Here is a 14,234-nt window from a genome sequence, read left to right as displayed (position 1 = left end):
CAGGTGTTCTGTGCTTGAGGCTACAGCCCCCCTTTACTCTGACATCTTTGCAACCCCAGCTTCCCATCATCCATGTAACCACTCAGCGCCCATTAAGGGCCTGGCATTGCGGGGGGGGCTGCCTGACCCCTCTAACACTGCTCCAGGCCTCCCCTGGTGTGATGCAACCCCTCCTTCCCCAGCTGTATCTCAGTAAGCATCGGCCGGGGTCCCAAACCTAGAGCCCCCCAAAGACCTATCCTTGCTAACCCAGGGCTGGCAGTGGAGCTATAAACTAGGGAGGGCCAAGACCAAGCTCCCCCATTGGCTGTGCCTAGGGAAGCATGGAATTACCTTCTTTCACCCCCCACCCACTCCACCCCCTTCACGGGTCCTCATGCCCTCATCCCTCCATCCCAGTCTCACAGAGCTGACCAATCTGTTCATTCTCTTCAGAGGGACATCACATTTTATTCCTAGCTAGCCTTCTCTTCTAGAGTGAATCAGGAGGGGGTGGCCTTTGGAGTGGAGATGCTGCCAGGGTTGAAAGTGCAGGGCTGATCATCTGGGTTTTTCTTTCTTTCTTCTTTTCTTTCTTTCTTTCTTTGCTGATAGCCAGTGGGGGTGGGGGTCTATCTCTGGATCACCACTGCTGTATGTAATTCGTTGACTGGGAAGAAGAAGAGACAGTAGGCAAACCGGGTTACTTAGTTCCTGGGCCTGCTGGTTCCAGAACATTGTATCAAGCCCTTTGAGGCCAGAGAAGTCAAAGTAAAATGGAGCAGCCCAATCCTCCTCCTAAAAGGGCTAGAGCATCAAGGTCTCTTATCCTTTGCACCTGTGTCAGAGAACCCTGCTTTCCAAAGCTCGTACCGTTTTACGTCCTTCTCAAGAGTGACCACCCCGGGTTTGAAGGCCTACAAGGAGCCAGGATCTAAACTAAATGCTTTTGGTGACCTCTCTTGTCATTGCCACATTCAATGGTCCTGACACCTCTATTAAGGAAGTGGTACTGTCGTTCTCATTTTCTGGATGGGGCAGATGGGACCGATGAGGGAGTGGTGATCCTGAGACTCCCAGCCTCTGACTTCAAGTCTCGCCTTCCTCCTGCTCCAGCTGACTCTGTCCCCAATCAGCCCTTAAAACAACAGATTGTCAATCCCTCCATTTATGCTAAGCGCTGAGCAAGGAGCCTGCCTTGGACGTTTTTGTGAGGCAACAAATGGAGGAATGGACCATCCAGAAGTGACTATATAATTGCGTATAAAGACTTTATGTAAGTAACTTTATAAAATATGAATAATTGCAGCCCCTTCCACAAGGAAGCCTCTCTAGGATCCCACACACACGTGCACACATGCACACTCTCAGACACATAGCCAGAGTCTATCTGCCTTTCCCACCATCTCACCGTGAATCGTGAGTACTCCGTGTGTTTATCTGGATTAGATTGGAATGGTTTCCTGAAACCTAATGATGAAACAAAGCACATGTTACTCATCTGACAGTTTCTGCAAATGGATCACGGCAGAGCTGGGCCCTTTACTGTGTGTCTGGGGGGGTAGTGGCAGCCCCTACCTAGGGGAAGGCACCAACCAAACCCACCTGGAAAATTCTCACCTGGGAAGCTGTACTGGGATTCCCTGTCCCAGACCTCCCAGGGCTCAGTATACGGGTTTGTTTGGTTTTTTTTTTTTTTTAATGTTTTATTTATTTTTGAGAGAGACCACACAAGCAGGAGAGGGACAGAAAGAGGGAGACATAGAATCTGAAGACAGGCTCCAGGCTCTGAGCTATCAGCATAGAGCCTGCCGTGGGGCTAAAACCCATGAACCACAAGATCATGACCTGAGCCGAAGCCAGACGCTTAACTGACTGAGCCACCCAGGCGCCTCAGTATACTGTTGTTAAGCCTGCAATTCGGATCCCACTCTCCGGCCACCCTCACCCTGGAGGAGGGGCTGCCAACTTCTCAGCCACCCTCAGCAAAGACAGCAGCCTCCTTCACGGCCCCAGAGAAATGCAAAGATACCCACAGGAAGGTGGGTACCCACAGGAAGAGGTCTTCAAGTAAAGGTCAAAGGTGCTAGGGAGAGTCAGACACAGGAGGACAGATGTGGATTCTGGACTATTGGGCACTCTCTCCTCACCACCTCCCTTCCCAAGCATCTCACTTACCAGCGTTTTGAAGAATTTTTGTGCCTCCCGGGAATCTGTTAAAGTTGGATTGCCCTAGCAATTGACGGACCCTCACCCAGCCATGCTGAGGAGCTGACCTTCGGGAATCCTGTAGAACGCACGCGGAGGTGCACTGACTAAGAGGGTCTTGGGCATTCTGTGGCCTTGGCGGCGGTGGCGGGATCTGAGACTGTTCCAGGAGACGTAGCCGGGTCGCCTGCACTTGGATGGAAGGCGCCCGCAGATGTGGCTGTGCCCATAGCCGCCCTAGTGGCCGCTGCTGCTCCTGCTGAGACTCCAGAAGTGGCTGGGGTTTGTCCTCAGATTGGAGTTCCTCCTGTTGGGAGTTCCTTCAGTTCCTGGCAAGAAGCTCCCCCTCCCTCCCCACCCAGGCACCCATCTGCCAGGACACCGCAGAGAGCCAGGCAAGCAAGGAATGGAGAAACAGAGGTTCCAGGAAGGTCCCTATTCTGGGGCGTAGGAGGCTAGGCTATCTCCCTTTACCCACAACACCAAGAACTGTTTCTTTGATGATAGTGCCCCCTGGCCCAGCCCTGGCCCAAGAAACAGCAGTCTCTGAGCACCTACCTCCTAGCTCGGGAGCTCTGCACTGAAAACAGTTTGCAGTGCAGGAGAACAAAGAATACTTTCTTGGGGTGCCTGGGTGGCCCAGTCGGTTAAGCGTCCGACTTCAGCTAAGGTCATGATCTCGCGATTCATGGGTTTGAGCCCCGCGTCAGGCTCTGTGCTGACAGCCAGCTCAAAGCCTGGAGCCTGTTTCAGATTCTGTGTCCCTTTCTCTCTGACCCTCCCCTGCTCACACCGTCTCTCTCTCTCTCTCTCTCTCTCTCTCTCTCTCTCTCTCAGAAATACATTTAAAAAAAAAAAGAAAAGAATACTTTCTTGCAGTGGTGCCTGGGTGGCTCAGTCTGTTAAGCTTCCGACTTCTGCTCAGGTCATGATCACATGGTTCGGTTCGTGGGTTTGAGCCCCACATAGGATTCTGTGCTGACAGCTAGCCTGGAGCCTGTTTCAGATTCTGTATCTCCCTCTCTCTGACCCTCCCCTGTTCATGCTGTCTGTCTCTCAGAAATAAATAAAACAACATTAAAAAAAAAAATACTGGGGCGCCTGGGTGGCTTAGTCGGTTAAGCGTCCGACTTTCGCTTAGGTCATGATCTCGCGGTTCGTGGGTTCGAGCCCCGCGTCGGGCTCTGTGCTGACTGCCAGCTCAGAGCCTGGAGCCTGTTTCAGTCTGTGACTCCCTCTCTCTCTGACCCTCCCCTGCTCAAGCTGTCTCTCTCTCTCTCTCTCCTAGAAATAAATAAAAACATTAAAAAAAATTTAATAAAAAAAAATACTTTCTTGCAAACACTTTGAAACCACACTGTCCAATTGAAATATAATGCATGCCACAAGTAATTTAAACTCCTCTAGTAGCCACATAAAAAAGTAAGAAACAAATGACACTAATTTTAATATATTTTGGTTAACCCAATACATCTAAAACAGGTAATCAGCATGAAAATATTAATGAGATTGCTTATATTCAGTGTTTCTGTACTAAGTCTGTACATCATGTATTTTATATGTAACAGTACCTCTTAATGTGGACACTAGATTTTGACTGAAATTAATTGGTTTATATTTAGATTCCATAAAAATGGATAGTTGGAAAAGATTTACGGAGCGCCTGGATGGCTCAGTCCATCAAGTGTCAAACTTCAGTTCAGATCATGATCTCATGGTTCCTGAGTTCCAGCGCCGCATGAGCCTCTCTACTGGCAGTGTAGAGCCTGACTGGGATCCTCTGTCTCCCTCTCTATGCCCTCCCCTACTGACGCTCACACGCATGCTCTCTCTCTCAGAAATAAATATTTTAGGGGCACCTAGGTGGCTCAGCTGGTTAAGGCTCTGGTCAGGATCTCACAGTTTGTGGGTTGGAGCCCTGCATCAGGCTCTGTGCTGACAGCTCTCAGAGTCTGGAGCCTGCTTCGAATTCTGTGTCTCCCTCTCTCTCTGCCCCTCCCCAGCTCATGCTCTGTCTCTCTCTCTCTCTCAAAAAAAAATTTAAAAAAATTTTAAAACACATTTAAAAGAAATAAACATCCTTTCGATTTTTAAAAATGTTTTATTTATTTTTGAGAGAGAGAGATAGAGACAGCATGAGCAGGGGAGAGTCAGAGAGAGAGAGGGAGACACAGAATCCCAAGCAGGCTCCAGGCTCCAAGCTGTCAGCACAGAGCCCAATGCGGGGCTCGAACTCACGAACTGCGAGATTATGACCTAAGCTGAAGTCGGACGCTCAACTGAGCCACCCAGGCGCCCCAATAAATTAAAATTTTTAAAAATAAAATCTCATGGAAACCAACTTGACAATAAACTATTTTTAAAAATGCAAAAAATAAATAAATAATACAATAAAATATCTCAGACCTGACCCTCCCTGGGTCCCCCACTGGGCCTCAGCCTAGTTCAACAGTAAAGCTGAGTTACCCTCATGCACACACACAGAGTACATTCCGGAGAACGTCAAAGGACCTTACTTTTCTCCTACCCCCAGCAAAACATTGACCAAATAGCTTCCTAGGGATCTTTCTATTCCCGTCCCGCCCCTTGAAGCCCTGATGAACTTGGCCCCTCGCATGCACCTGCTCTTGCTGCTCCTGCTCTTGCTGCTCCTGCTCTTGCTGCTCCTGCTGCTGCTGCTGCTGCTCCTGCTGCTGCGCCATCAACCACCTCCTCCGGTCCAAAGCCATCTGCCTGCGACGGGCCTCCCAGTGGTAAGCACTCCCCATGATGGCGGGATGGCAGAAGCAGGTGGGGGCAGGCAGAGCCCTGGATGCTGTCACTGCCCTCACCCCCTGTGTTTCCTCTCATCCCCCCACCCCCCACTGCCTGTAACCAAAACCACCTCACAATGTGGGCCAGCCACTACCCGGGGCAACTAGGCAGCCCCCGCCCCCATCCTGGGGAGGAGGGAGGCCATCCTCTTGAGCTGCCTAGGGAATGTCTGTAAAGTACCTTTCTCTCCAAGGCCCTGTGCAGGCAAAAGACACCCTTCCACCTTTGCTTTGAATTTCCATGGGCCCCAGGGACAATTTCTGAGTCAGCTGGCTTTTCTCTCTGATTTCTTCCTCCCACCCTTCCAGGATCTCAGCATCCTCACCTGGCCCTCTGCTGACCCCTCCCTCCCCACCACCAAAGTGGTATTCTCAGGAATTCCCTCAGTCCTCCATCTCCTCCAGCTGTGCTGAGTCAAAAGGAAAGAAAATGTAAAATCCAGCTAACCTTCCCTGGAGTCTGAGCCCCGTGAAGGCAAGGTGGCCAATTAGCTTAGCGAGTGACCTAGTCCTGGGAATTTATAATGATGGGCTCAAGCCTGGTGTCTACCTCTTCCTCTGACCCTGGAGACCCTACATAACCCTCTCTGGATCTTAGTTTCCTTGCCCATAGAACAAGAAGGATATGACTTGTTACCTCCTTCACAGGACTGGTATCAGGACCAAGTGGATTCATGGATGAAAAGTGTACAAGACAAAGTATAAACTTGTGTAGCTACTCCCACCTGATTTTCATGCCCGGGAGGTGGAATGGCCAGGGGAAGGGATCATTTCCTGCAACCCAGGCAGGCTTCTGGGGGCAGGGACTGGGTAGACTATTGACTTACCTGCTGCATACAAGTGCCCTTACCCACAGATAACAATCTTTCTAGAAGCAGCAGAGCCTGAGCCCGGCTTCTGGTCTGGAGGTCGGGGAAGGGCATGGGTGAAAAAGGGCTTTAAACCCAGTCACAGCTTCAAACACTGTGCTGGTGGAAAGTAGGGTGGGGTGGGAAGGTGACAAGGGAAAGCAGCCCTAGAACCAGAGAACAAATCCCTAGAGAGCCTGCCGATTCAGGTGGCCGCTGTAGTAGAGTCAGACAGGCTCAGGTTTAATTCTGCCTGTGCCACCTACTAGCTGGTGGCACCTAGGTAGGTCATCCAATGTCTCTGAGCCTTTCCTATGAAACTTTATGTAGAGGCCGCTTTCAGGTGGAATGTAGAAAGGGTCCACAGTGAGCAGCCACCTAGCTGAATACAGCAGGTCCATCAGGATACCCACCTCAAAATACCCATAAGCCCTAACTAACCAACTTGCAACCAGACACAGTTCCCAAAAAGGGAAAATCCCATGTGTCCCCATACCTCTTTACCTTCCCCTTTTAAAAACAGCCCCAGGGGCACCTGGGTGGCTCAGTTGGTTAAGTGTCCAACTCTTGATTTCAGCTCAGGTCATAATCACACATTGTTTGAGTTTGAGCCCCGTGGCAGGTGACTGGGATTCTCTCTCTACTCCTCCCCTACTCGTTCTCTCTCTTTCTTTTTCTCTCTCTCTCAAAATAAGTAAATAAACATGTATAGATGAATAAGTAAGTAAATAAATCAGCCCCCACTGCCTCACTGTAGACAGTGTCTCCCCTGCTATCCTGCCTCCCGCTCCTTTGCGGTGTATTCTATAAACTTCTATCTCAGCTGTTCTGCCTCAGGTGAATCCTTTCATTGATTGTGCCATCACCTCCCACCCGAATAGAATACTCACATTTGGGGCGCCACATGCCCCACATTCAGAGGCCCTCATTCGATCAAGAAAGACACCACATTTTGGAAGAATCCATGGACTGCTTCGAAAGTGGCTGCCCTCACAGTGAGCATGAGCCAGTCCTCATGCCAGAGGAGGGATTTCCAAGGTGAAGCTGGCAAGATTGTGCCCCCCACCTCCCTGTGTGGCTGCGTCTCCCAACCCCATCTCTGACCTCAGACTTCCCTCCAGTTCTGGGATTCTTCTCCATATGCCACTCCACCCCTTTCGGTCCGGATTGTAACTCCTATTGGCCCTTAGGGAACTTCCCAGGCTATTACTTGATTTGTATCCTCTAGTACTTTTGCACTTATTGTATTTATTTTAGAGAGAGAGCGTGAGCAGGGGAGAGGACAGAGTGAGAGAGAGAGAGAGAGAGAGAGAGAGACTCTTAAGCAGGCTCCATGCTTAGTGTGGACCCCCACGCAGGACTCAATACCACCACCGTGGGATGGTGACCTAAGCCGAAATCAACAGCCAGATGCTCAAACTACTACTGAGCCATCCAGGCTCCCCAACATTTGCATTTTTAAATAAGACTTCTCTCTCTCTCTCTCCTAGAAATAAATAAAAAAAAAAAAATTAAAAAAAAAAAAAAAAGACTTGTTATTATCCAACACCCAGAATCTTTGTTGTAGAAGGAACAAAGTAGATTTAGAAGGACAGGCCAGTTAAGTCCTATGAAAAGCCAGCTGTGTTATTTATTACATATACAAATGTGGTCTACTTGCCCTCTCTCTGACCAGTTTCCTCACCGGCATAGTAGAGCTAATAATACCTCTATGCTGCGATGATTGAAGGAAATAATCCGTGTCTATAATGCACAGGAGTCAACAAACAGAGGCTTTCACATCCCAAAAAACTCATTGTAAGTTGAAAATGGAAGCCGAAAATGCATTTAATACATCAACGTATGAAACATAATGTCATAGAATAATCTATCATAGCTACTAACTCAGAAAACAAATGGGTAAGCCCTGGCCCTCTGTCCCAGCCAACTGTTCCTGCCCAAGTCCAGCTCTGGCCGGGTCCAGGGGTCCCTGAAGGATGGACGGTGTTGGCGAGGGAGGGAGTGAGGGAGCCCCGAATATCTTTCTGGTCACCAGGCAGGCATCTCTGTCCTGTTGGTTTTGGTGTCTTTATTTATAGGTCAAACATTAACATGGCGTCAGAAAATGGAATTTTTACAATGGATAGTTCTCTGTGATAAGATGTTTTTGGAAAATGTACAGAAACAGGTTTTACAGAAGGATTCTTGCAGAACTGCCCCAATTATAGTGAGGTTGAGTAACTAAGAAAATAACAGGATGTTCACATTTTAATAACACTAAGATTAAGTCATAGGTTTGTAGATACTCTTTTTTTTTTTAATGTTTTATTTATTTCTGAGAGAGAGAGAGACAGCATGAGAAGGGGAGGGTCAGAAAGAGAGGGAGACACAGAATCTGAAACAGGCTCCAGGCTCTGAGCTGGCTGTCAGCACAGAGCCCAACATAGGGCTCGAACCCACAAACCGTGAGATCATGACCTGAGCTGAAGCCAGACACTTAACCAACTGAGCCACCCAGGCGCCCCGGTTTGTAGATACTCTTATACGTCCTCATCATAGCTGCCAGTAAGGGAAGTGTTTGTCGAATGTAGGCCTTAGGGAAGGGGCTGCTATATATCATCAGTTAGCAAAGGTATATGTGGTAACTTATGTTCTGCTCTTATCTGTTCCTTCTCTCTAAATTAGGCTCTTTGGGGGCGCCTGGGTGGCTTAGTCGGCTAAGCGTCTGACTTTCGCTTGGGTCATGATCTCGCGGTTCGTGGGTTCGAGCCCCGCGTCGGGCTCTGTGCTGACTGCCAGCTCAGAGCCTGGAGCCTGTTTCAGTCTGTGACTCCCTCTCTCTCTGACCCTCCCCTGCTCACGCTGTCTCTCTCTCTCTCTCCTAGAAATAAATAATAAAAAAAAAAACATTAAAAAAATAAATAAATAAATTAGGCTCTTTGTCTCCAGGCAAGACTTGATTTTCCAGTTATATGCTTTATGGCACCAGAGAGCCAGCCATACCTTTAAAGAGTTTAGCTCATTTCCAATACATAGAATAGCCTCATCGAGTGCATTTATCTTTGTGTCTAGTTTTATGATTTCTTGAATAGCTAGGGCATGAGAGACATCTTTGGTTAGCTGATTTACATGTTGAGCTGTATGAACATCTTGGACTAATGCAACGGTAGAAACAGAATTGTACATGTAAAGGGCAATCTTTTATGAGTAAGGGTCATTAGCCTGTTCATAGCTCAAGGGAAAGTATGGAGGGAAACAGGACCTGCTGGAGACACGATGTCTGTTCCCATAATCGAAAGAAGAACTTCCCACAAAAGGTCCTTCACAAGGTGCAATCATCACACCAGGGCCAGAATAAGGGGACAAGTCACTCCTGATACCGATCAACAAGGTACCTTGGGGGTCGATGCTCAAGCAGAAATAATTGAATGGGGGTGGATATCGATTGTCATCTGATTGGCAAGAGACCGTGCAAACTTGCTTTAACCTCACCAGGAGTTTTCTCAACTAGTGGGTTCAGAATGGCTCCCAGCATTTTCCCTCCTGGGGAACCTGGAGGGGGCTGGACAAATCAAAATCATAGCATCTGGCAGGGTTTACCAACACTGTTACCAAGCAAATTTGGATAAGTTCTTTGCAAGAGAAGCCAGTAACTCAAGCGAAGAGGGTTTGGAAAACAGAAAGGGAGAGATTTATGTCAGGTGCCAGCATCTGGGGAAGATGACAGCCTCAAACATTGACAATCAACCCCTCCAACAGCAAGATGGACATCTAATGTTTTCTAGAGGTTCAGGAGGGTGGGTACCTGCAAGAGAGAAGGCGGGGAGCATATGATCATGGGTTGGGGAATGGGATCAGTATGCATTCAGCCCATGATTTGGGGCAAGGAAAGGAATGTGTGAAATGTGGTCTTCTAGACATTCCATTGCTATCAGGGCTTTTCTGGTCTAGCAATTGGAATGTTCCAGTCATTGTCATTGCCTCAAAAAAATACACTAAGAAATAACCATTAATGGGGCGCCTGGGTGGCTCAATTGGTTAAGTGTTGAACTTTGGCTCAGGTCATGATCTCACAGTTTGTGAGTTCAAGCTCCAAGACAGGCTCTCTGCTGACAGCACAGAGCCTGCTTCAGATCCTCTGATCCCCCTCTGCCTGTCTCCCCCTCACTCTCTCTCTCTCTGAAAAAATAAATAAAAACATTTTTTAAAAAGAAAAAAACCGTTGGGGTCTGTAGTTGAGCAAGAGTTTTCACAGACAACAAATAGCTTAGCCTAGCGTACCTTAAGTGTGCTCAGAATGTTAGCTAGGATGCAAAGGGAACTTACTCAAATAAAAAGGTTGAAAGCCATTAGCAAGGAGGAGGGGAAGGGACAAAAGCAGGGAAGAAACAGCAGTTCCCCTCAAGGAGACACACAGCTAGGTGTTCTACCTGATAGCCCCTACGTGAGCCAGTTTGAACCCTATTGGAACTAAAGATCTGCAAAGAAGCCTCCCTGGGTGGTCCTGAAGTTACCTTTAGTTTGTTATAATACTAATATCTTCATCGGGGCACCTGAGTGGCTCGGTCGGTTAAGCATCCAACTTCTGCTCAGGTCATGATCTCATGACTCTAGTGAGTTCGAGCCCCGTGTCGGGCTCTGTGCTGACAGCTCAGAGCCTGGACCCTGCTTTGAATTCTGTGTCCCTCTCTCACTCTGCCCCTCCCCTGATCATGCTCTGTCTGTCTCTCTCTCAAGAATAAATAAACATTTAAAAAAAAAAGATCTTCTCCTACAGGTGAAATTTTCTGACATTTTTTGAACATACCATGTAGGCAGTAGCATGTTGACCTGCTAGGCACACACAGTTGAACTAAAATGCTTATACAAGGTCCCCTCTGCCCAATACACTAAAGAAAACTTCCTATACTAACCCCAGTGGTGAGGCAGGCTGAGAGCAAAGCACAAGGTAACACCACCACCACCACCACCCCACCCCCCACCTCCCGCCAGGTGGTATATGTGTGACCTTCCTCAAGCACTCCTGGCTGCCCCAGAACAAAGGAAAGGGGAAAAACAAATGGTTAACTGATAGAGATTGATGTGGTTTTGGGGTGATGGGAGGGGGGATCGAAGCCAATGCATTGGTGCAAAAAGGTGATTTTATTAAAGCTCGGGGACAAAGCCCGTGGGCCGAAAAAGCTGCACGGGGATTGTGAAAAGAGATTGGTTATATCCTATGGGGCTGAGGGAGGTAAAGTCAAGAGGAAGTTTCTTAAAGGAATTTTCATATGCTGAAGACTCACAGATCACTGGAGGCCTAGCTATTGTGAAGCTAAGGTTGTTTTTCCCTCTAGCAAAGTATTAACATTAAGACAGTAGGGAGTTCCTGGGCTTTATGATATTGATAGGCTTTCCCTTTTTTTTTTTTTTTTTTGTAATTATACTAAGATATTTGTAAACTGATGGAGACTCTTACCAGTCGAACCATTTGTTTTCTAACCTTCCCTTTGTTTTTGGGCAGCCAGAAGTGCCTGAAGAATGTTACACATATCAGCCTGGGGGAGGGGGGCTGCGTTGGGGGTTAGTTTGTGCTTTGCCCTCAGCTTGCCTTAATTCTCCCTCACAGATCACAGTCACGCAGGATGAGTCTCTATCAGTCTGCAACTGTCTCAGTGATTTACAAAAAAGAGACAGAGAGAGAGAGAGAAAAATCTCCAGAAACTTATAGACTCAATTTCCTGGAGCCCAACATCACCTTCCATAGGACAGAAAATCTTATATCATCAATCATTCCTCACAATCTGAGTTCAGCTCTTTCTGCCTCCGGGTCCTTTCCCCGAAACAGCCACTTTGCACTGAAACATCTCAAGAATTATTTGAATGTTTGCTCTAAACCCTAACATTTCCACATCACCAAGAGAGACAGTGCCTTTTTTTTTTAAGTTTATTTATTTATTTATTTTGAGAGAGAGAGCGCAAGTGGGGTAGGGGCAGGAGGGAGAGAGAATTCCAAACAGGTTCTGCACTGACACAGCATAGAGCCTGACGTGGGGCTCGAATCCATGAACTGTGAGCTCATGACCTGAGCCAAAACCAGGAGTCGGACACTCAATGGACTGAGCCACCCAGGTGCCCTGGGGCTTTTCTTTTTTAAATCTCTACACCCAATGTGGGGCTCAAACTCACAATCCCAAGATCAAGAGTTGTACATTCTACTGACTGGGCCAGCCAGGTACCCCAGAGACTGTGCTTTGAGAGTTGTCTCCCTGTCTCCTTACTTGTCATAAGTAATACAAAGTTCTGTGCTTTCAACACTTCCGTGGATTGTGTTCAGTTTGATGCAGCCCAAAGAGCAAACCCATTGCGTTTGGTTACAAAAACCCTTCTATTAGTCTACAGTTGGGCAAAAATCATCTAAAAAAATTTTTTTAATGTCTTCATTTTATTTTGAGAGAGAGAGACAGAGACAGAGAGTGAGCGTGGGAGGGGCAGAGAGAGAGGGAGACACAGAATCTGAAGCAGGCTGTAGGCTCTGAGCTGTCAGCACAGAGCCCAACGTGGGGCTCGAACCCACGAACTGTGAGATCATGACCTGAGCCGAAGTCAGACACTTAACTGACTGAGCCACCCAGGCGCCCCTGGGCAAAAATCATCTAACAGAAGCCTATTTTATAATAAAATGTTGACTATCTCATGTAACTTACTAAATACTAAAAGTGAAAATGAGGCTGGTCGTACAGGAACAAAATGGTCATCAGTGTAGCAGTTGTTTACCCTCAAGATCCCGTGGTTAACGGGGAGCTAGGGCTGCTGCGACCCAGCATCATGAGAGAGACCTGTACCACATATGGCTAGCCTCCAGGAAGATCCCGATTCAAAATGCATATCATTTTCTACTGAATGCATATCATTTTCATGATAGGGAAAAATCTGTTATAAGATGGCTGACAGGGCTGATGGGGAAAATTCCTGTCCCCGCCCAAGGACTCTCCTTCCGGGTTCTTCTTCCCACCCTGCTTGTTGCACGCATTAATGATGAATGCGGAAGTAACAGACTATAAATTGTTCCCTCTGCTTATACTCTGGGCTTAGACCCCTGGAGAGTGATCTCTTAGGCCACTGGTGTAAAATAAATCTCCTGCCTTCCAAGATCAAGAAGTGCCGCTTGGTTCTTCCACTGGGTGACCCAGACCAGATTCCATAACATTCACACCATGGAAAGTCAAGAAAATGTAAACTAAACTATTATAAGTTAGGGACTGTCTGGATAGTTTTTCATATATTTAAGAAGTTTTCAATTGTGAGGCATCATTATTTTATGTACTTGTGAAGGGAAGAAAGAAAAAAAATGTTCAGCCATGGGAAGAGAGGAAGGAAAGAAGGAAGAAAGGAGGAAGAACAGGCCCAAAGTGTGTGTGTGTTTAAAAAAAAGAATTTCTGGGGCACCTGGGTGGCTCAGTTGGTTAGGCATCCAACTTCGACTCAGGTCATGATCTCACGGTTCACTAATTCAAGCCCCGCGTCGGGCTCTGTGCTGACAGCTCAGAGCCTGAAGCCTGCTTTGGATTCTGTGTCTCCCTCTCTCTCTGCCCCTCCCTAGCTCATGTTCTGTCTCTCCCTCAAAAATAAATAAAAACATTAAAAATTTTTAAAAATTAAAACAAAAAAGGGGGGCACCTGGGTGGCTCAGTTGGTTGAGTGTCTGACTTCAGCTCAGGTCATGATCTCATGGTTCATTGGTTCAAGCCCTGCATCAGGCTCTGTGCTGACAGCTAGCTCAGAGCCCGGAGCCTGCTTCAGATTCTGTGCCTCCCTCTTTCTCTGACCCTCTCCTGCTCACACTGTCTCTCTCTCTCTCTCTCTCTGTCTGAAATAAAACGTTTAGAATTTTTTTTTAAAAAAATTAAAGAATTTCTTAAACCTAGGGAGAACTCCCACAAGTTTTTTGAAGAATTTAGTCATTACTGAGGTCTATGACCCTGGGCTGCCAGATAAGTATCACTTATGTACATGTTGGTAGGATTCGGTGAAAGCCATAAATGGATGTAGGAAGCAAAATGGCAAAACACCAAAGATGGTATTCAAGATGCTCAATTTTCAATATGTTCTTATAGAAAGACAGAGTTTGCAAAATAGCAACCAGTCTTTGTCAAGCCATTCCTAGAGTCCTCCCTGTTCAAGCTGATGGGTCTATTATTCAAATATACATACAAGGGCACAAAGCTGTCCTCTTTGTAAGTGGATTATCTCCTGAGATTAGTGGATTGCTAAAAAGGCAAATATAGGATGGGAGGGCCCCAGTCTGACTGTACTTGTGACCATAGCTGAGCACTTTGAAAGGACTTTGGAACAAGACTGTAAACAAAGGTCCACCAAGCTATTCACTTTATAGCTACAACAGGTTCAAGGCCATATACCTAAAATA

The 14,234-nt window shown here is 47.2% G+C and overlaps 1 protein-coding gene across 2 annotated transcripts; it reads right to left on the bottom strand.

Moving 5' to 3' along the window:
• Positions 1 to 421: 421 nt before the first annotated feature.
• On the bottom strand, positions 422 to 5,025 carry CCDC200 (coiled-coil domain containing 200). Of its 2 annotated transcripts, none has more exons than XM_039224293.1 (4): positions 4,809 to 5,025; positions 2,158 to 2,494; positions 1,391 to 1,449; positions 422 to 649 (listed from the first exon to the last, which is right to left on the bottom strand). In XM_039224293.1, exons 1-4 carry the CDS (start codon positions 4,953 to 4,955, stop codon positions 623 to 625), a joined length of 570 nt encoding a protein of 189 aa, XP_039080224.1. In that variant the 5' UTR covers positions 4,956 to 5,025; the 3' UTR covers positions 422 to 622. The 2 variants fall into 2 exon arrangements, with proteins under 2 accessions (XP_039080224.1, XP_039080225.1); XM_039224294.1 differs by having other exon boundaries at positions 4,824 to 5,025.
• Between the last annotated feature and the right edge of the window lie 9,209 nt (positions 5,026 to 14,234).

The sequence above is a fragment of the Hyaena hyaena genome, unplaced genomic scaffold (genome assembly GCF_003009895.1).
Source record: "Hyaena hyaena isolate Hyena2069 unplaced genomic scaffold, ASM300989v1 scaffold_1590, whole genome shotgun sequence".
In the NCBI taxonomy this organism is placed as follows: Eukaryota; Metazoa; Chordata; class Mammalia; order Carnivora; family Hyaenidae; genus Hyaena; species Hyaena hyaena.
Note: the sequence above shows the minus strand (reverse complement) of the source record. Positions and strands in the feature narration are given on the sequence as shown.